At 53.0% G+C, this 20,901-nt stretch overlaps 2 protein-coding genes across 6 annotated transcripts; both read left to right on the top strand.

The window, feature by feature from the left end:
• The first annotated feature begins 857 nt into the window (after positions 1 to 857).
• Positions 858 to 18,611, top strand: KCNJ4 (potassium inwardly rectifying channel subfamily J member 4). Of its 5 annotated transcripts, none has more exons than XM_054167895.1 (4): positions 858 to 1,478; positions 8,312 to 8,390; positions 13,092 to 13,267; positions 14,448 to 18,611. In XM_054167895.1, exons 3-4 carry the CDS (start codon positions 13,230 to 13,232, stop codon positions 15,778 to 15,780), a joined length of 1,371 nt encoding a protein of 456 aa, XP_054023870.1. In that variant the 5' UTR covers positions 858 to 1,478; positions 8,312 to 8,390; positions 13,092 to 13,229; the 3' UTR covers positions 15,781 to 18,611. The 5 variants fall into 5 exon arrangements, with proteins under 5 accessions (XP_054023870.1, XP_009900789.1, XP_054023873.1 ...); XM_054167897.1 differs by lacking the exon at positions 858 to 1,478 and adding an exon at positions 7,937 to 7,951; XM_009902487.2 differs by lacking the exon at positions 8,312 to 8,390.
• On the top strand, positions 9,470 to 10,989 carry LOC104302097 (endosome-associated-trafficking regulator 1). Its single transcript, XM_009902573.2, has one exon. The coding sequence runs from the start codon at positions 9,563 to 9,565 to the stop codon at positions 10,667 to 10,669; it is 1,107 nt and encodes a 368-aa protein (XP_009900875.2). The 5' UTR covers positions 9,470 to 9,562; the 3' UTR covers positions 10,670 to 10,989.
• Positions 18,612 to 20,901: the final 2,290 nt, after the last annotated feature.

Raw genomic sequence — 20,901 nt, forward strand, 5'->3', positions numbered from 1 at the left:
GCAGCTAAAAATACCCTCTGCTTCCCCTGGGGTGGCTTTGGCAGGTGAGAGCAGGCCAAACTCAGCACCACGGCGCTCTCTGATGCCGATGGGGGACGGCACTTCTCACAGTGTGTTATGCAAGGGAGCATCCTCTCTGCCAGAAGATCTTGGGATGATTTTGGGAGGGAGGATCATAATTGTTGCAGGATGGGGACCCACTCTAAGAGTGGGTTTTAATCGTGTTTTAAACTTTCCAGCACAGACCTTAACCCTGGGGACAGCAGATGAGACACTGAGATGATAAAAACAACCTTGAACTCTACCAGCCTGGTGTGGGGCTGTCCACAGGAGTCCCTATCTATAGCTGTTGCCTGTGGGGTTGGGGCTCCATTCAACCTCTAGCTTCACTGGCACAGGGTCCCCTGGCCCTTCACCTTGCCACCAAGAAGTGACCTCTTCAAAGCGCCTGAGATGCTGCTGACCATGGAGATCTGGTGGAGCTTTCTGGGACACATTTCCCAGCTGTGCATCATCCTGGAGCCCTGAGGGCTAGTCCCTGCTTGCCAATATTCCTTGTCCCTCCATGTCTTGTCCCCAGCATCACCCATCCTGGCAGGATGGCTCCAGCACTGCAGGGTGGAAAGGGTCAGCCTGTGGATGCAGGGAGCTGATGACCCTGGGGCAAATGCTCTGCACAAGCTGGGAGAGATTGATCCTTCCTCAGGGCAAGGTGTCAGCCCAGCACCCCAAAGCCAGGTGTGAAAAATACCCCATCAGTGGTTATTTCAGCCCTTCATGCAAGCCTGGTGGGAGGATTTGCCTCCCGGGGCACTCCCTGTCCCCTTCCTGCTGCCGATGGTTGCGCTCTTGTCTCCCCCATGGTGGCTCGGCAGCAGTGCCTCCGTGGCTCTGAGCTCACACGCGAGGATGGGCTAAAGTAGCGGAAAGCTGTTGGATCCTACCACAGAGTTACTGACTTCTCAGCTACAGACTGCATAGCAATCAGCGAGGGGGAGAGGCAGCCAGGGAAAGGGAGCGGAGTGCAAAGAGAGGAAGAGTGGAAGGGAGAGGGGGGATTTGGGAACTAGAGCAAGGGGGCAGTGAGAGGCATGGGGCGAATAACACCAGGCAAAGAGAGAGCCAGGCAGGAGGGGGAGACCTGAATCCATCGCCAAGCCACAAAGTCACATCAGTGCTCCGTGGGATGGATGCTCCAGGGAGCAAAAAATTCTGAGGAGAGGCAGAGGCAGGAGGAGAACACTGGCGTGGGCAGGGCAGAGTTAGGAGAGGAGCAGGTCGCAGTGGAGCAGGTCGTCGCTCCTCAGGGGGAGGAAAAAAAAACAACAGCCAGAGGCGAGCGAGGGCTGCAGAAGAGACCTTCCTGATTCCTCCGGTCCAGCTGAAATATTTCATGGTGAGATGGAGAAACCGGTCGCTTTCCACTTCCTCTGATGTTGGCTCGGCTGGAGCAGGCTGCAGCCCTCGGCAGGACCCGGGTAAGAGGCGGTGCTGGGGCGCGCTGCTCCCCTCGCTGGCATGAGATCGGGGAGGGCTTTTTTTTTCCCCCTTAGGAAAATAATGCATTGTTTCATCTGCGCTGGCTCTGAGGAGCAGCTATAAATATAACTTAGAGAGAGATGCGTGGCTTCATGTGAGCGTGCCAGTGAATAATAAAGTTGCCTGTGTGCGTGCCATATGCACATATGGCTACCCGGGTGGCTGTGGGCCAAGGGACAGGGGTGGCTGCCTGCTTGTAAACCTCCCCAGCTTCTCTCCTCATCCTTCGCCACCCTGGCTTGGGTCTCTTTGCAGGTAACTTCATTTTCTCCCCGTGTCTCCTTTAGTACCTTCTCGCCTGGGGCTGGATCTTGCTCACCTTTCCTTTCTCCTGTTCTCTGTGGCTGATGGTCTCAGCCAGTTCCCAGAGAGGAATGGAGCTGGAGACCTGTTCTCCAAGCACTCAGGCAGAACCGGGGCTCAAGCAGCCGTGTTGGCTCTCGGGCTGCCCACGGAGCTTCTCAAGATCCAGACCTGCCCACCACCTTTCCCTTGCCTTCCAGTTCTTCTAGTCCCAGCATGGCTGATTCTGCCAGTGGTGGTCCAGCGTCCACTAGACAGGGACAGTGCAAATGGTCCTCTGGGTACTGGATTTGCCTGAAAGAGCTCAGGAGAAAGCCATGAATGAAATGCCAGAGAAACTCTGCCTTTGCTGCCTGTTGGCAACGCCAGAGTGGGAGCAGGTATGCAGGTTGGCATAGTACAGGCAGGTCACCTCACACGTCCCTAGTGCCACCTTCAGCTGCTGATGCCCTCCCTCCTGGGTGAATTGCCTAGAGACAACCAAATCTCTCTGCCTACAGCCTAGAGTTTCCTATCTTCACCACTCAGCTCTGGCTCCATCCATGGTAAAGTGAATGGCGGCTCTAGGGCCTCCTCCTTCTTCCCTTCCTCCCTTTCAGGGGGTGTGCTGGAAAGGGGAGTCGGTGACAGCGTACACGGGGGATGTGTGGCGGCGGTGACATGTCTCCAAGATTACCCTGCAGCCCTGCTCTGTGCCCTCCTCAGCTTCTCTGGAGGAGGTGTACACAGGAGGTGGGAGGTGTGGAGAGGGACCTGAGGCTTGGGGTCACCTGGTGCTTGAGGGGGGACAAGGGGTGCAAGGGGAGCATGTCTTGCCTAAGACTTGGGGATGTGCCCTCTCTCCATTCACCACTGGAATGCCCACAGATGCCTGAGTCACCCTGGCATGTGACCGCCCCTGTTTGTAGCTGCTGACTATAATAACATGTACAGGGGGAATATGTGGCTTAGGAGGGGACAGGGGGTCTTGGGGAAGAAAAGGGATAGCGATGGTGGCCACAGAGAGTATGATCTGGAAAGGGCTGATCTGGGAGGAAGTGGGGGATCCCTCTCTTCTGTTTATCTCCTCTTCTATCTCTCACTTTCCTTGGGTGCCAAGACCAAGTGCCATGCTGTGCAGCACTGGCAGGGGACTAGCAGGGGTCCTTGCCCCATGTGGCCCCCCACCACAGTTTGCGAGGAAAGCCGAGAAGCAAGGATTTGGCTGCAAAGGACCTGGAAGAATGGGTCCCTGCTGGCCTCTCCGGTCTCTGGGCCAGCTGAGTTCAGCTGCCAGCTACCACTCTGGGAGCACCTTGTGCCAGCAAGGGTGACCAGGCCACGGTGATGGTTACCTGTGCTGGCCACTTGCTGACATCAGTGCAGACGCAGAGCAGAGCAGTTAATGGCCATCTCCCCTCAGCAAGTTCCCCCTGTCCTGTCTCGTTATTGTGCTAGGTTGGCTTAGCCCGACAGCAGGGCCAGGGATCGATAGGTGGCTGCTGGCGCCTCAGCGATCAATGCCTCCCTCAGCCGCGTGGCTCCCCAGCCCGCCGCTGGCGCTCCCTTTTCTGTGAATGGTGAGGACCGAGCGGAGCTGTCCCCGCTCGCCTCGCAGCGCTGCGGAACCGCGGCAGCCTGAACTCCTGTTCCTCGACGGCGCTGCTTCCCTGCCCCTTACCGAGGCACTGGTGATGGTTTTCCCTCCCAAACAAGGTGGCTTTGCTGGGCATGTTCGGTCCTGAAGCCCTTTCTTCGGGGAGATGCTGATTCTCCGGCAGTGGAGGGCTCAAGGTGGGCGGAGCTACATCTGCACTGATTCTTGCCCTCAGATCTCGTAGGAGTGTTCTCCAGCAGCAAAGGTGATGCGATGACCTGGGCAGATGAAGGATGGGAGCCAGGTGCAGTGCAACCCTGTCCTGACCATCCCAGAGATCCATGCACCTCTATGCCCATTCCCTCAGGAGCCTGATGTCAGGCAGTTTGCCTGAAGGGGCAGTTTCAGCAGTTGCCCTCCGGTGCATTTGGGGAGATGCCACCAGGGGCAGGTGCCAGCAATGCTGGCACAGCAGCACCACTGCTGCTTTCAGTGGAAATGAAGGAGCTCAGAATGTAGTGCAAGGTATCCTCCAGCCCAGCACTGCCCCATGCCACTGGCCAGAGACTCCTGCTGAAATTCTGCCTCTGCCTGTGCCAGCCCCTGGCACCATGGTGGTGGGCCTGCCCCTTGCAATCTGGACGGCTGTTTTATTTCTATGGCAACATTTCTCCTGAAACACTTCGGAGGGAGCCTGGTGCTGAGCGAAAATGAGAGAGACAGCATCCCTCACTCTGTCCCTGTGAAGGGCTTGGAGAGTGGACCCTGTAACCTCTTCTGCCTCTCTTATCTCTTTCCCTTCCTCCCTCCCTGGTGAGTGGCACCGGCACTGGTGCAATGAGTTGCCAGCCTCATCTCATCCATCTCTCTAATGCCTCTTCTCCCTTTCCTTGCCTTTTCTTTGCCCTCCCCTGCCCTCTGACCCGCTCCCTTTCTGCATCAGGCCATGGCCTCTGCTGGCAGCCTGCTTAGGCACTCACAAAGAGGGGCCACCCAGCAGGAAATCTACAGAAAGAGAAGTCAGAAGTGACTTTGCTGTAGAGGAGGGGAAAGCTGCCCTCTAGCCCCATGAGAGCTGGATAGATTGGCTCCACAAGCAGCATGGTGAGGGCAGGGGATGGAGAACACTGGGAATCCCAGAAGTGGGACAGACAGGTGCTTCATCCCTCCAAAAAGCTCAGTGGTGTTGCAAAGAGGTGATGCCTGCCACAGGACTAGATCCCATTGACCCCCAAATCCCTCTCCACTGCCATTCATGTGGACCACACCATTAATAAAGAGCCTAGTGTCTGGGTGGAAGCAACCAGGCAGAAGCTGCAGGCAGCACCGAGTGCCGGGGGGCCAGAGGCAGGTGAGCAAGCAGGATGCCAGCAGGAGCAAGCATCGCAGCCAGGAGGAGCAGAGATATGACAGCAGCCAGTAATGATTATTGGTGGGAATATCACTGATGTAGTAGCATTCAAACATGGCTGCCATGGCCCACTTCACATCACTCTCCTCCTGCATCCCAGCTCATCTACAACTGACAGCTTGGGGAGTCAGTGGGCAAGGAAGGGAGGCAGGGGATGGTCCTCTGTACCCGGGGTGCTGGGCAGCACATAGGCTTGGCATCTTTCAGGTGCATTTGTTTAACCAGACTGAGCAAGCTGCGGCAGTACAAGTCAGCAGACCTGTAGTGAAATAGTCAATCTGCTCTCCATGGGAGTGCAGGTTTGCAGCTTACCTGGGATGGTTGCTCAGCAATGTTTCTGGTGCCTAGCAGGCATGACTGAAAGGGGAGAAGCTGGTGGCTCAGCTGTGCTCCTTGTTAGAGTAATGATGAGGGTTTGAGGGGGGGAGAAATTCTTTTTCCCAATAGCTGATGAGTTTAGTGCTGAGCAGCCAGGCCAGGCTGGGAACTCAGCCCTTGTGCAGCAGCTGGGTGTGGAGCAGCAGCTGCAGCCTCTCTCGGCTGGGGGCTTGGCACAGAGCAGGCTTTGCCCTGGGTATTGCTCACCCTTTGCTGCTATTGCTGTTGTAGTCACCCTTCATAACCCATTTGCAGGTGCCTGCCTTGCTGGGTGCTTTGAGGAGGCACTGGCATGCCTTCCATGTCCTGTCGGAAGGGGCAGTGGGCAGGCAGATGATGTGAGCCACCCTTGCTTTCCTTTTCCTGCACATCAATAACAACCCTTAGCCATCACTAGCCAAAAGCTGTTCAGGGAATAACCTCCTAGCCAGGACAGCAAAGGCTCAGGAAAGGCTCTGTGCTGGAGAGATGCTGAGCCTTAGGGACACTGCTGTGGATGGTCTTTGGGCAAATCTCCTGCAGGGCACGATGCTCAGCAAAATGAGCTCCCAGGTTGGGAGTGTTAGAGGAGGTGCCCTTTGTGCTGGTGTAGTTGTGCTGGGAAGCTGGAAGAAGTGACCTTACTGTACTGCAGCTGCCCAGGACATGGGGACCTGAGGGACACCTCAGCACCTTCATATTTTCTGCCCTTGTGGGTTTTGCACCAGCCCTTTTGAGCTTGGACAGGGTGGCTGCTGGAGACCCTGCGTCAGCCCCAGCGCTCCTTCGGGAGCAGGTGTCACACCATCTGCGGCCTGCCTGCCACAAAAGCCCGTCTCCTTTTTTGGCCAAGAAGGCAACCCAGAGAAGGCCAGGGGCCTTCTGAGCATTAAATTTCCCTTGTGATGCTGGCCACAAGGAACAACTCCCACTTATCCACTTGACATGAAAAAGTGGAAACATCTCCCCGTCTGCTGCCCCAGCCCTGTCCTCTCCTTACATTTCTGCTCGGCTGCCCACCAGCCCCTGCCTCTTGTCCACCCACCCCCACTTCAGCTGGGGAAAGTGAGTGCGTGCCCATGCCGGCCCCACCAGCCCCACTGTGGTGTATCTCCACTCTCAGCCAGGATCTTGGGGAGCAGGCAGCTGCTTTTGCAGTGCCATTGCCTGGATGGTGCAGCCAGAGCAGGGATCACTGGGGTGGTGTGGGAGCAGGCAGGAGGTGATGCTGTCACCTTTCTGTGCCTCTTCCCAACTTTGTCATCCTAGAGACCTTTGTGTGGGTCCCATTTTTATCTGTTGTGTGTTTTTTTTTTCTCCCTCTCTCTCTCTCTCTCCTTCTCTCTTTGCTTTCTTCTCTCCCCCTCCCATCAGTATGTGGGCTGATCACTGCTCAAACTTTTAATTCAGATGGTAATTGGAATAATAATACGGGCAGAATCCTTCTGGCTCCATTGCTGCAGCTGGCTTCAGGGAGCTATGAATAGCTCTGAGTCACACACTGAGATGGTTTAAACTTCAAATCATTTTGTTTTGTTTTGATATTACCCATCCCCAGGCTCCAGAGCTTCACGGGGTGGGGGGGTGGGGAATTAAAAATCCCCCCCCCCCCCCCCCCTTCTCACTCCACCCCAAAATATAAAGAGGGCAGAGGCACATTAACAGAAATCATCTTTTGGAGAGAGAAACTGGTCAGCGGCTCATGCCTCGCGGAGCAGATGGGGACTGTTGGCACTTACTTGATCTATTTATAATTATTGAACGAAAAGGCAGAAGTGTGTATATAAAAATGGTATAGAGTTGATTGCAGCTTCCTCCCCTCACCTTCCATATGTCACTTGCCTTTTTAATACGGTAAAGCTCCTGCATGGTGGCTGCGCCTTCGCCTGTGCTCTACAGCACCTAGCGCCCGGTCCTGCCGGCACGGAAGAGCGAGAGCTTGGCCACTCTCTCTTGTGGTAAGACAGCCCCGTGGCACCAAGCTGCCCTATGAGCCCTGGCGTGAACCCTGGCAATAACTGTGAGGAGAAGCAGAAGAGACAGAGTTACAAAGAGGATGGAGAGGACGTAATGAACGCTGCAGGTCTCTGAGGCACTGCAAAAAGCCAGTGGGGTCCCTGCTCTGCTGCAAGTGTTTCCACTCTGACCCTCTAAAGAATGAGAAGACGTCTGCTGTGTTGTCACCACACCCAAGCCATCAGGATGGGTCTGTGGATGCCGATCGCAAAACCAGACGGTGCTACACAGCCGGCAAGAGGAATAAAGGCATGAGGTGCAGCGCAGCCAGCGGCTGTGGTATTGACCACAGACAGGAGGGAAGCATTTGCCAGACAGCTCCACATAAAGCAAAGACTAAGAGTGTAAAAATACCCTGGGATTTTTCCATCGGCGTTGCTCACGGCGTGCGTCCCAGAGCACCAGATATGGTTGTTATAAAAAGACAAGTGGGGGAGTGCTTCAGCGTGGACTTTTCTGTTCTGTTTCATGAGACTCTTCCACCGCAGATTTGAGGAAGGATTGACAATATATGATCTGCTTTGGCAGAAAAGCTCTGGAGAAAGCCTGGGATGTATGAGATGCTGCACCATGTACTGGGGATGGAGTGATGGAGGCATTACATCAGCACGACGTGCCCCGACTTTATTAGCCCATGGGTCCCTCGGAAAGGGGTGGCAGCAGCCCAGCCCCATGCCTCTGCTCAGGGGCAGGTGTAAGGCGGGCCGGTGTGATGGCGTGATGGCTGGAACACAGTGTCACCCAGGAAGGTGGGGATGACTGCAGCAGGGCAGCAGTGTCCCCTGTATCGCTTAATCTAGAGTGCAGGACAGGGAAAGTGATTGGGAATCAGGGAAGGGCAGCCCAGGCTGCAGTGGTGGAGGCAGCTGTTGGCCCCTGGAGATCCAACTGTCTGACAGCTTCAACACTGCAAGACAGTGGCTTCAAAGCCATGCTGCAGTGGCTTCCTGAAGTGCTGGGGGGCCTCCTCAGCCCATGAAATATGTGGATGCTTGTGTATGACAGGGACAAGGTAGCAGAGGGATGGAGAGGCAGATGCCTCTCCTGCCTAGGGTCTCCCATGGTATCCCATGCTGCACCCACCAGTGTGGTTTCATCTCACTCCTCAGGAGCTGCTGCTGATCGCCTGGCTTCCCCCTCCACATGTGGGTCCCAGGAAGGAAAGCAAGCTCCCAAAAAGGTCCTCAGGTACGTTCCATGATTTGCATCTCTGTCCTTGGGAAGCCCTTCCTTCTCCTTGCCTGTGTGACAGGCAGCTGCCTGTTCAGGACACGAATGTCTTCCCTTTTGCTGAAGGGATCCCTGAGGTTGCCCCTTCATCACATTTGTGTTTCAAGTTTCTAAGGAGCAACAGGACCATTTCACAGCCATTTGAACGAATTTGCTTAAGGTTCAGCCTGGTAAAACCCCTAGCCTCGCTTAGCTGCCAGCATCCATTTTTCAGACAGGTATGTGCCTAGGCCACCTACTGCTGCCAAGGGATGTTGGCTACCTCACCTTTTGCTGTGGCATCTCCTGGGGGACTTAGATGCTGGCCCAACACAATGTCAGTCCCCAGCCCAGGGCTTCTCGTCTGCTTGTCTCTCTTTCCCGTGGTGGCACTGTGTGCTGTGGGGGTGTGTTGGGGTGGAAGTGGTAAGTGGGTTTATTTTTGTTCGTCTCCTGGCTCGTGCCACTTGGAGTTTGTGGCGCTCGGTATTACTAACGCTTCCCTGTGCCAGCTGGCAGCAGGGGATGAATCAGATTGGCAGCATCACAGCATGGACCCCTTGCCAGCTGATTGGCTCGAGGTGATGCCTCTGGCCAAAGTGCTGGTGATGTCTCTCGCCTCTGCCCAGGGTGAGTCCTGGCACCAAAACACCAGCAGCTTGGTCATGCTGGTGTCTTGGTAGCCTGTTGGGCAGAGCTGTCCCCTCTGCCTCGCCCTGCCTGCCTGGGGACAACTGGTTCCTGCTCCCTGCTGCATGCTGGAGGTCTCAGGTGGCTTCATAAGCTCATCTCTGCCCACTGGCAGCACTGGCTCTGTGACCACTCATTCTCCTGCTGCCAAAAAAGCACTTTTGCAGTTGATTGGTTCCTCCTCACGCCCCCCTCCCCCCCCCCCCACTGGAGGAGCTGAAGTCACACAGTGACATCACAGATCTTGGTGATTCCTGTTGTCCCCATGGCAAGGACACACAGATGCCTGATCCTCCTCTCTGCTCCTTCCCAAACGCCCCGGTGAGATATCTAAATGGAGGAATTTTGGTGACTACTTCTTCCTCTGTGAGTGTCACTGAGGCTCCAGAAGCTGGCACCTTGCTTGTCAGTGTCACCTGCCTGCATGACCTGCATTCCTGCAGCCCAAAGCATCCTGGAAAATGTCATGGCTGCATGACATCTCTGTGACAATGGAGAAGATCTGCCTAGGATCTCAAGGCTTGGGAGATAATGATGACAACAATGACAAATGCAGCTACTTCTGTCACTCCTTACATCCTCCAGCCGAGGGCAAGAGCTACGACAGCTTGGGTGACAGTCAGGTAGAGGATCTGGGAGAACCCATCCCATTTTCCCTAAATCTCAAGCACTTTTACATGGTGAAAGACAGAGTGAAAAACAGAATGCATGCCAAGACGTTGGCTGAACACACGCTGGAGCTTGAGGAGAAAGCTCCAGAGTTTCAGAAGTCATTTTATGAAGACACAGAAATTCCTGGCTACGTGTCCAAAGATGAGGACCACAGCTGGACCAATCCTCTTCCTGTGCATCAAATGTTGCATGTTCTCCAAACTGCCAGTACAGCACCAGGTGGCTCTTATGACTCTTTCCAGTGTGGCATGGGCAAGCACTTGGGGATGGACGCCTTTGCCCCATGGGCCCATGCTGATGACCCTTACCTGGGGTACCCAGAGCACACCAGGGGAGCAGAGCCCCACATGCTGCCTGAGCAGGTCATCGAGGGCAGAGAGTTCCCTTCCCTGCTGCTGGCATATGATGTGCTCAGGGCAGAGAACACCATGCTCAGGAGGGTGATTGGGAACTTGCAGAGCTCCTTGGAGAGGCAGATATGCATGGTACAGAACCTGGAGAAGCATCTGAGGGCCAGCCTGGCCAAAGAAGAGAGTAAAGCCCAAGAGCTGCAGTACTTTGTCCAGCAGAGTGAGCAGACTCTCCATCTAATGACCCAGCGGGCTCTGGAGGCAGAAAGCAATGTGGAGAAGCTGAAAGAGGAGATCTCTGCTCTCCAAGGAGAGCTGCAGAGCTCCAAGGCAGAGAATGAAAACCTGAAAGCAGGCCAAACAATGGACATGGGGGCAGTGAAATGCAACATAGACTTTGCTTTGCAGAACCTCCACAAGGTAATAACAGGTGCAAACTGGTCCATCAGACAGCTTGCCTCCGGAGCAGAGTCACTCTGTTTTGTTGCTGAGGTCCTTAAATCTACTGGCAGAATTTCCACAGCTGAAGCAGAAGAAGAGTCATGAGCTCAGTTCTGTGAAGGTCCCATGGATGAGGGCATGGACTGAGACTACAGATCTTCATCTACAGCTGTACTAAAACTTTGATGTGCTTGAAGTGTGTGTTCAGATTTGTAGCCTTTGTTCTTCAAGGCAATAATTGTCATTAAGTACAAATTGCAGGTGGTGATGTCCTTTTACTCACCGATGCTCTGCTCTGGCACTGTGGAAACAGCAACAAATGTTTCCCAGGCTCTGAGCTGCAAGGTCCAGCCATGGTGAGTGCTGCACAAGAGGTTGTGCCACTGCTCCAGCTGACTTGAGCTCTTGTGTGGGAGCCAGGAGGAAGCACAGCAGCGTGAAGTGCAGTGCTCTGACACTGTGTGCACATCCCTTCCCATGAGCAAAGCCCTTGCGTTTCATCTGCTCGGTGGGGAAGGGAAGGTGAGGAGCAGAGATCTGGGTGCTGCTGCACGTGCTTTCAGTGAGCAGAAGTTCCAAAGCTGCTCTTTCTTCTTGTTTTGGAAGAGGACAAAAATCCAAAGCCTCTAGAAATTGTGCACCTTCCAGCAGCTGGAGAAAAGGGAGGTGGTGGTGGGGGTGGTCAGAAACCTTTAGGAAGTTGTGAAGTATCCATATGTGTGAGCTGTGGCAGTGCCTTTCCTCCCCTATCAATGTCAGTGACAATGGCTAAGGGTCAGCTTGGATTATCCAGGCTGGCTAAGGAAGAGAATGCCATTGCTCTTCTGGCTGGTGTTGTCATAGAGAGGTACACCCACATTGCTTGCCTCTCTCATCTCCTTAAGACCTGTGGGGCTCTGCAGTGCAAACTCAGCATGCAATCACCGAGTATACATCATAGCTTTATTCTGGCAGGATCATCTGTGGGCATGAAGTGACCTTTATTCATCTCTTAGTCATCCCTTGATGTTGCTGGTGAATTTAGGCTACTGACTCCAGTTTCTACTGTAGGTTTACCCAGTTGCACAACAAAATTTCCCCTATCTGGCATAAGTGACCCTCCTTAAAGACTTGCATACTGCAGGGTGATGAGTGGGGGGGTGCTGGCAGAGTTCAGAGCCAAAGTGCTTTTTCCTGATGGGAATTTTGTGGCAGCCATTCCCTTTTACCTCTACATAGTGAGCTGATGACTACGAGGTTGTTGTCTTCTGGTTCCAAATACCCTTGGACTGAACAACCATGTTTGTGTTGCCACAGAGCTTGAAATGCCTCAGTAACCTTGGCCTCTGGAAGAGAAACTGCTGGTTTATCTTTATCTCAGGCATGACAATGGCAGTGCTTGCACATCAGAGGTGATGTCTGCAACTCCTTACTTTGTATTTTCTAGTCTGTGCTCCTACCTTGGGGAAGCTGGTGGTCAGCCTTAGTCACATGAAGCCCCCTTTTGCGCCACTGGTGATGAGACAAGGATAGATCTCAACAACTTTTCCATCCCAGACAAGATCGCTTGCTGCTCTTCTGTCCACGCGTGACCCCTTGCAAGCTGCTCTAAACCTTGTATCTGACCCAAAAATACTTGGATTTTTCTAGATATGGCAATCTCTGGTTGCTCAATGGTGAGGCTGGGAGGAAGCAAACTAGCTGGCTCTGTCTGCGTCCTGTGCTCCGTCCGCATGGCTGATGTAATCCAAAGGCTACGGTGCAGGATTAGCAAGGGTGTACAAAGCCCTTCCTAATCTGTGAGTCATTACCCCCTCACTGCATATTTACCAGCAGCTCTGGGCAGGTGGGATAGGTCAGCTCTTGAGTCTTCAGTCTGCCCATTCTTCAGTTCAGGGAGGACTGGGCTGGGACATAATATCTGCTGGACATCCTTCCCCAGGCTTTGCTGCCGAGCCGCTCCTCGGATGCTGTACACGGGGCATGTTGCAAGGTCTGTTTGCTCTAACTGCTTTCTCCTCAGCTACCCCACAGCCTTTCCTTTCCATCAGTTCTCCTTTTTCCTACCCGTTGCTTTTCTTCTCCTCTTTTAAACTGGGGGGAGGAGGAATGTTCTTCACCCCCTGGAGATAAATCCCCTCTAGATCAGGCGGGGTTGACAGGAGTCCCTCAGAGTGGCTGTGTATGTCTGTGCGTTGGGAGTCCTTGTGTACAAGGTATTTAGCCTGGCTGAGCTCTTGCCCTACTGTAAGCTACCATATTAATATAATAGCTCAGGACAAGGGCCCTTAAATCTGATCAACCATTGTGCCCTTGATCTGGAGAGCAGTGACTAGCCAGCCTTGCACTTCTCCTGGTGGAAGATGCCGGGGACCATGAAGGCTGCAGGTTGTGTAACTCAGTCTGCTTCAGGCAGGCTGTGGTGTGATGCCCAGTGAACACCTCCAGACCCCTCCAGAGCCAAAGGCTGTGAGCCCTGCGCTCTGGGACTGCGATGAGTGCTGTCAGGGGAGGTTCTAACTGGTTTTGCTTCATCCTTCTCTGCAAGGCACGTGCCCAGGAGCAATCACAATGGCAGTGTGGGTGCCAGCTCACCAGAGGTGAAACCTGGAGCTGCCTGGTCTCATGTGAGTGCTGTTGCATGAGATCCTGTGCCCTCCCAGCTCCTGTGGCCCCCTGACACCTGATGATAGAGCGAGCCATGGGCAGCGTCAGAGTCAACCGGTGAGTATCCCTCCTCTCAAGGACTGCTGCTCCCCTTTGTATCTTGGTCTTCCTCATCTGGCCCCTCAGGCCATGCCTTCAGTCTGCCTTTCAGTGTATTCTTCTCAAATTACCTACCAGGGGCTCTTCTGCTCCAGGTATGGCTCCTCTATCGTTCTCCAGTCCAAAACATGCCATATGTGGGTGGGTGCAGTGCTTGGAAGACTACTATGGAGGAGAAGCAGAGCAGTGCAAGGTGCTGGACTGGAAGTTTCAGATTCCAGCAGCACTGCAGAAGTCCTGTCCCCTTAGGGATCACAACTGTAGCCATGAGATGAGGATGACAGCCCATGCTGGTGAGCTCCAGCTGACATGTCAACACCACGGAGTGGGAGTGAAACACTGCCAACCTGAGGGGTCCTGAGAGGTTACAGCTCCATGATCACAGGGGCAGAGTGGTTTTGGTAGACCTGTGCACTTCCTTGATTTCCTCAGTGGTCAGAGCATCTTCTGCCATCATATCTTTAAGGAGTATCTACAACTTTCCCAACAGCACATGAAGGGCAGTGGCAGCGCAGTCTGTTTGGGAAGGAAACTGGAGGGGCAAATGTCTCCTAGAAAGTGTGTGTAGCTTCTGCCAGGGAAACTGCCAGTGCTTTGGCTGTTGATCTCCAAATTACACCTTTGGCTTCAGATGTAGGATGCTGGGAGCCACATATGTTGCTGTGGCAACAGAATTGTCCTGAGCACAAGAAGTGTATAAACATTGTCACCAATGCACCACGGAATCAGTGAGGAGAGAGGAGAAAATAGCACCTCCCAGCTTTACATAATGCCAAGGCCAAAACACGGCCAGACTGCGAGTGCTGGCTCCCAGGCTTCCCACCTGTCCCAGATGCTGTCAGCTTTTGAAGCTTTGGCTCTCTTCTTACCAAAAGGGCTAGAAGGTAGCACAGTGCTGCAAGCTTCTGCTGCTTTGCAGCCTTTTCAGGATTTTGCTAGATGCAACTTCCTGGCAACTGAGCTCCACCAATTTGGTCAGGGTGGCACCAAAGTGCAATAACCTGGGACACGTGGTGTTGCGATCTTCAGCACCCTGAGCCCTTGTGAGCCACCCACGTGTCTCCCATCCTCACTGTCTCGCTGGTTGCTGTTATTCTCCAAGTATTTCTGCTGGAAACAGCTGCATCTTCTCTTCCAGGTACAGCATCGTCTCGACTGAAGAGGATGGCCACAAGGTCTCTGCGCTGGGCAGCATGAACGGGCACAGCCGGAACGGGAAGGGCCATGCCCCCCGGCGGAAGCACCGCAACCGCTTTGTGAAGAAGAACGGCCAGTGCAATGTCTACTTTGCCAACCTGAGCAACAAGTCTCAGCGTTACATGGCTGACATCTTCACCACCTGTGTGGACACGCGCTGGCGGTACATGCTCATGATCTTCTCTGCCGCCTTCCTGGTCTCCTGGCTCTTCTTTGGCTTCCTCTTCTGGTGCATCGCTTTCTTCCACGGTGACCTCAACGCGCCAGTGGTAGGAGGTGGTCCCTCCCTCCTCAAACCCTGCATCATGCACGTGAACAGCTTCCTAGGGGCTTTTCTTTTCTCAGTGGAGACACAGACAACCATTGGGTATGGCTTTCGCTGTGTGACTGAGGAGTGCCCGCTGGCTATCATGGCAGTTGTGGTCCAGTCCATCGTGGGCTGCGTTATTGACTCCTTCATGATCGGCACTATCATGGCCAAGATGGCAAGGCCCAAGAAGAGGGCCCAGACTCTCCTCTTCAGTCACCACGCAGTCATCTCAGTGCGGGACGGCAAACTGTGCCTCATGTGGCGGGTGGGCAACCTGAGGAGGAGCCACATCGTGGAGGCCCACGTCCGAGCTCAGCTCATCAAGCCCTACATGACGGAGGAAGGAGAATACCTCCCGCTGGACCAGAGGGACCTAAATGTGGGCTATGACGTGGGTCTCGATCGCATATTTTTGGTCTCCCCCATTATTATTGTTCATGAGATTGATGAGGAGAGCCCACTGTATGGGATTGGCAAGGAGGAGCTGGAGACGGAGAACTTTGAGATTGTTGTTATCCTGGAGGGGATGGTGGAAGCCACAGCCATGACCACGCAGGCACGCAGCTCTTACCTTGCTAGTGAAATCCTCTGGGGCCATCGTTTTGAGCCAGTTGTGTTTGAGGAGAAGAACCACTACAAAGTAGATTATTCACGCTTTCACAAGACCTACGAAGTAGCTGGCACACCTTGCTGCTCTGCTCGGGAGCTGCAAGAGAGCAAGATGACTATCCTACCTTCTCCCCCACCTCCCAGTGCCTTCTGCTATGAGAACGAGCTAGCTCTTGTCAGTCAAGATGAAGATGAAGATGATGAGGATGAAGTGGGCGTAGTGTTAGGGGGCAGCACCAAGGAGGAGGGAGGTGTCATCCAAATGATGGATTATGGAAGCCACCTGGACCTAGAGCGACTCCAGGCAACTCTGCCCCTGGATACAATCTCATACCGCAGGGAGTCGGCCATCTAACTCCTCCAACCTCTCCATTTCACACCCGTTGCCCATCATCTCCTACTCTGTTCTGCACCCATACGTAGCTGGATAAGTCCCTTGACCACCAAAAAATGCCTCCCAAGACTGCCTCTCAGCCTCTGAGTACATCAAGGCCTGGAGCTGCTCTGACATGCTCCCTTTCCCGTGAACTCATACTGCCTGGAAGAGGAGTAAGGCTACACTACTCTTTCCGTGCATGCAGTGTGTGCTAGGGCCCCTTCCCTGCCCAGAGCCAGGAGAGCAGCATGCCTGTTTTCTTATCTCTGGAGAGATGACAGGAGCCCCTGCCCTCCATGGACAGACTGAGACCCACAGCAAATGTTTCTGCTGATGAGGCAACAGCAGACTTTGTGTCCTCCCTCAACAAGAGCAGGCCCCATGGCTGTCAAGAGTCACGACCGTCACTTGGAGAGGAGCAGTACCTAAGCACTGACCAAATGAGGCTGGATGGGAGAGTTTAGGACTCCTGGAGGCAGTGGAGAAGGATATCAAGGGAGGGGTTTACTTGCATGTTTATTGCTTGTTGCACATGACTCTTTCTTTGCATACAAACCAGAATGAGAACTGAAATCCATATTCTTCCACTGCAAATGCCAAGCTAGGAGACAAGGACACTCCGAGTAGCCTATTCTGCACTCTCCTTGGCTTTTGGCATCTGTCACCTCCAGAAGCAGCTCAGCTCCATGGACTAAGTCCTCCATGGACTCAGACCAAACTCTCCCAGTCCTCTTGAGAAACACATCCTGCTCCTCTCTTGAAATGCCTAGCAGAGGAGGCAGGGCCCTGTGCTTGCACACTCAGACTGCTCCCTGGCATGGTATGGCTGGGATGACAGACAAGTGACCTGACTGGACAGCAGACCCTTGATTTTCTCCTTTCACCTCCTCCGTTCTTCTCCCTGCTGCCATCAGCTGTAAAATGAAATTTGTAACTATTTATTTTTAATAAAGTCTATTATCCCAGGGAGAGGTTTGGAAGCAAAGGAGAGATCCCAAGGCTGCAGCCTGGTACAGAGACTGATGAAAGTTATTAGTGTGGTGTTTCCTGTTTGTACGCTGTTGGTGCCTGGAAGGTCCACCACAAGGGCTCCCTTGTTTTGGGCCCCTCTGGTAATGACCTACAATAAGAGGCTCAGAGAATTTTCTTGAGGAGAAGATCATAAAAAATGTATGAAAGAAGCATCTGAATTAAAACTACCAGTAGGATGGGTCAAGCAATCCTGCTTGCTTTGAAGATGATGAGAGTTTTGCTGAGGGAAGGGTTCTAGATATGCTCGATGAAGAGGCAGAGATGTGTAAGACATTGCTCTAGAGGTAAGGCTCAAAAAATATAGAAACCTCAAAGCCTCTCTTTTTTGTGTGTGATAGAGGCAAGTAGGACCTAGGGGAAATGAGAGATAATGCCAGCCAGCGTTAGACCTGTAGCATCACTTTGCTGTTATTTCATAGAAGATGTGAAAACCTGGTGAGCCTTTTTTCTTCAGGAGCAGCAGAATCACTCTTTCAAAACTGTAGATGATATGAGGACAGAAAGACAAGCAGGTAGCTCAGGAAGCTGCTCTGAGCACACAACAGTTGTGCCATGGGGGGGGGAATGGCTAAGAAATTATGTCCTAACCAACCCCTGACGTATCAAAGCAGAAAAATAGCATCTTGATATCAAATTGGAATCGGTTCAAGAAGCAAGAGGAAGCGGGGAAGAAGCAGAAGGGGAAGGAAGGAAATAGCAGGAGAGGAAGAAGCAGGCACAGCAGGCAGGCGGAGGAGGAAGGGAAAAAGAAGAAGAGAAAGTGATGTAATAAGGGAGTGCAGATGAGAAAGACCAAGGATAGAATAAGGAGATGTGTCTAGACCCAGATGTGGCCATTTCTCAACCTGGTGTGTAGGCTCTGTGGGAACAGCTGTCCTGTGCTGGTTGGTTCTGCAACCAAGCAGTGATCTAACCATGGGAAGCCTTGCCAAGAAGCGAAGAATAGCAGGTGGGAGGATGACAGAAGAGCAGACAGGTGACAAGTGAAGCATAGAGCACCAGGAGAGGCAGGGAGAGAGGAAAGGGATCACTCCTGGTGCTTCCCTTTCCTCCTGTTGGGCACAGAGTGGGGGCAGAAGCTTGTGGATCACGGTGACTCCTGATTTTTCCCCCTGTATGATTTGATGCACAGTCTTATTGTTCCACCTCTGTCCCACCTCTCCTCCCCATTGCTCATTAATGAAGTTCCTCCCTTCTTTTATTATTTATTTATTTTCCCCAGAGGGAATAAGCAGGGGCTGGTATTGACCTGGCTTTTAATATAGCTTTCAGAGCTGTGTGCCTGCTACTGGCCATGGCAGCGGAAACAAACTAATGGACCGAAAGAGAAGGACTCATGCGTGAGGACACGAGCATCCAGGACACAGGCTGGGGCACCCCCTGGCCAAGGTACAGCATCCTTCAGAGGGGGATGGCAGCACTTGGTGGGGATGAAGTGCTCAACAGAGTGTTAGCTCTTGGGAGGCTTGTCTCCAAGAAGTGAGTGTCCAGGGAAGCCATGCAAGTATGGGGCAGCTGAGGTGCACCAGGGCCATGGGCATGCACAGCTGGGGTGGCTGAAGCAGCATTGCTACTCCTTGCTTCAGATGGCAAAACTCTTGGGGAGAAAATTGTGAGAAGAATGCAATAATGCTAAGGGAATAAGCATCACATAGCCATGTTGGGATCCCAATCTACTCCATATGTTTGAATCATGTCATGTTTGGCATCATGGTGGAGAAGACACCAAAGCATTGAGGAAAACCCAACTAAACCTGTTCACAATAAAACTGGGAGAAAGCTGGTAATGCTGTCACATCATTGGAGAGGGGAGAGAGTTGAGGACAGGAGAGAGAAAGGGGAGAGAAATGAGCTGAGGGGAGGGGACAAAGGGAAGGAGGGGAACAGCCAGAGTGCAAGAGAACAGAGATGATGGGTAACCTTCTGCTCATCAGGCACTCCTCCTGCAGATCACAGAACCATAGAACTGTTCTGGTTGGAAAAGATCTCTAAGAGATGTGCTTATGTTGACAAACCAGCATGTTCCTCGGGGGCACACAGCCCATCTGACAGCATGGTGCAGTCACACACCCCTCCCCCCACCCCCAGGAAAAAGTGGTCTTCTGCCTCTGCAAGCTGCACACAGACACAGAAGCTTTGCTGATATATAGGTCTACATGTGTCCTTTTGTAGCTGCACACTTGGATCACAAAGTGCTCATGCACACTTGGATCACAAAGTGCTCATGCACAATACACACTGTACATACCTATGTATATATGTCACACATGGGGGCATAACCCATCCTAAACCCACGACTTCATCCCATAGACACCTATTGATGTACACACAAATGCCGTGGGACAGCAGCATCCATCTCAACAGGCACCTCTCTGGCTGTACGCTGGGGAGTCCTTTATGCAACCCATAAAATGCCACCAGGAGAATCCTCCTTGGAAGGCTGTTTTCTGTAAGAAAAGAGTGGACATTTTTAAGGAGTCTGCAAATAATCTCTCCAAGTCATTCACAAGTGTAAACACAGCTGATATTTTGGTTTTTCATACAATATGTGGAGCATCCTCTTTCAGATAGGGGACACTCTCTTGTCCTCTGCTTGCCAGAGAACATACCTCTATTACAGATCAGGGCATGATGTCCCTGGGCTCTCTCTCTCTCTCCCCTCCAGAAATTGACTGCTTTCCCAAGACATGGCCTGAGGGGCTGGCAGCTTGCTTTTCAGGAGGAAGACATCGCTTCTTTGTTTATCTGCCCGTGACCTCTACTTCTTACCTTTCTTATTTCTGAACAATTTCCTTGGCTTGTTTTTAAAAGCTATTCAAATACCAGAAAAATAATGGGGAGAGGAAGAACTTTTTTTCCCCCTATGAATAAGATCCAGGCACTGGTTCAGATCCTCCAACCCACTGACAACTAACTACGCTGCCCTCACCCTTGCCAGCTTTCAGATGAATGTCGTTGTTTTAAATGACACTTGAGAAACTCTTTTCATGTTTTATTTTTGGTGGCTCTTTTGGAGAACCCTTTTGAAAAGAAACCATTATTGGCACCTTTCAGCTCACCCATTTTGAGACACACTGTGACCAAAAATATGTTGGAGGAACGTAGCTGCTAAAATCTCAGATGTGGAGAAAATAGGTTTGGATTTCCATGATCAGGAAATGGCACTGAAAAGGTCCAGGCTGATGAATGAACACACATTACTTGTCAACGTGATCAGTTTCATCCAGGTTTTGCCCAGGAGCAGAGCAGGGCACATGGCACTGCCCTAGCAGCTGCATGCAAGTTCATGACCTCTGTGCAGCAAAATGCCTCCTCTGCTCGATTTGAGCTTCAATGCTCTTCTTGGTCTTTGCAGGAGGGCCTGAGGTCTCTCAGAGCTTTTGGACAGGCACTGTGAAGTGGCCATAGTTTTAAACGTCACCAAAAAGTCCCCAAACCCCAAAACCACAAACCACAAAAAAAGAGCTTTACCTTCCCAGGCCATTAAGGGCTTGCTCTTGCTCCCGTGAAGTCAATGGGACTTTAGCCATTGGCCGTGGTAAGAGCAGAGCTGGGCCCTAATGGAGCACCGCTATTGGAAAACCCCGCGGGCACCGGCCCCGTGCTAAATCCGCAGAGCTGGGACAGACTATTTCTGGCTGCGCGGGACGGAGAGAGGAGGGAAGGCAGCCGGCTGGGATGCTGAGAGCGTAGGGTGGGGTAGGGCCAGCTGCGGCAGCCCCCGCTGGGGCAGGTGAAGGGGGACAGTAGAGGGGTGGGAAGGCAGGGGAGGCGGTCTGCCGATGCAGCCGCCCAGAGCACGATATACCATGGTAGGGGATGGCACAGCAGGAGGGGCTGAGACGGCAGCCGGTTCTTGGAGGGGCTACACAAGCTTCTCGTCCTGCCATGGTCAGTGGGGTGGGGTTCCTGCCCTCCCCAGGCCGGTGTGTTCTCGCCAGAAGGACGCAGCGCAGCGAGGCTTAGTGGCGTGGCACAAGCCGGAGGAGCCCGGCCGTTGCCCGGCCTCAGAGCACCATCTAGAGATGAAAGCAAGGTTGGCAACCCTGCAGGTCCCGGCTCTCCGAA

Source organism: Dryobates pubescens, chromosome 15, assembly GCF_014839835.1.
Source record: "Dryobates pubescens isolate bDryPub1 chromosome 15, bDryPub1.pri, whole genome shotgun sequence".
In the NCBI taxonomy this organism is placed as follows: domain Eukaryota; kingdom Metazoa; phylum Chordata; class Aves; order Piciformes; family Picidae; genus Dryobates; species Dryobates pubescens.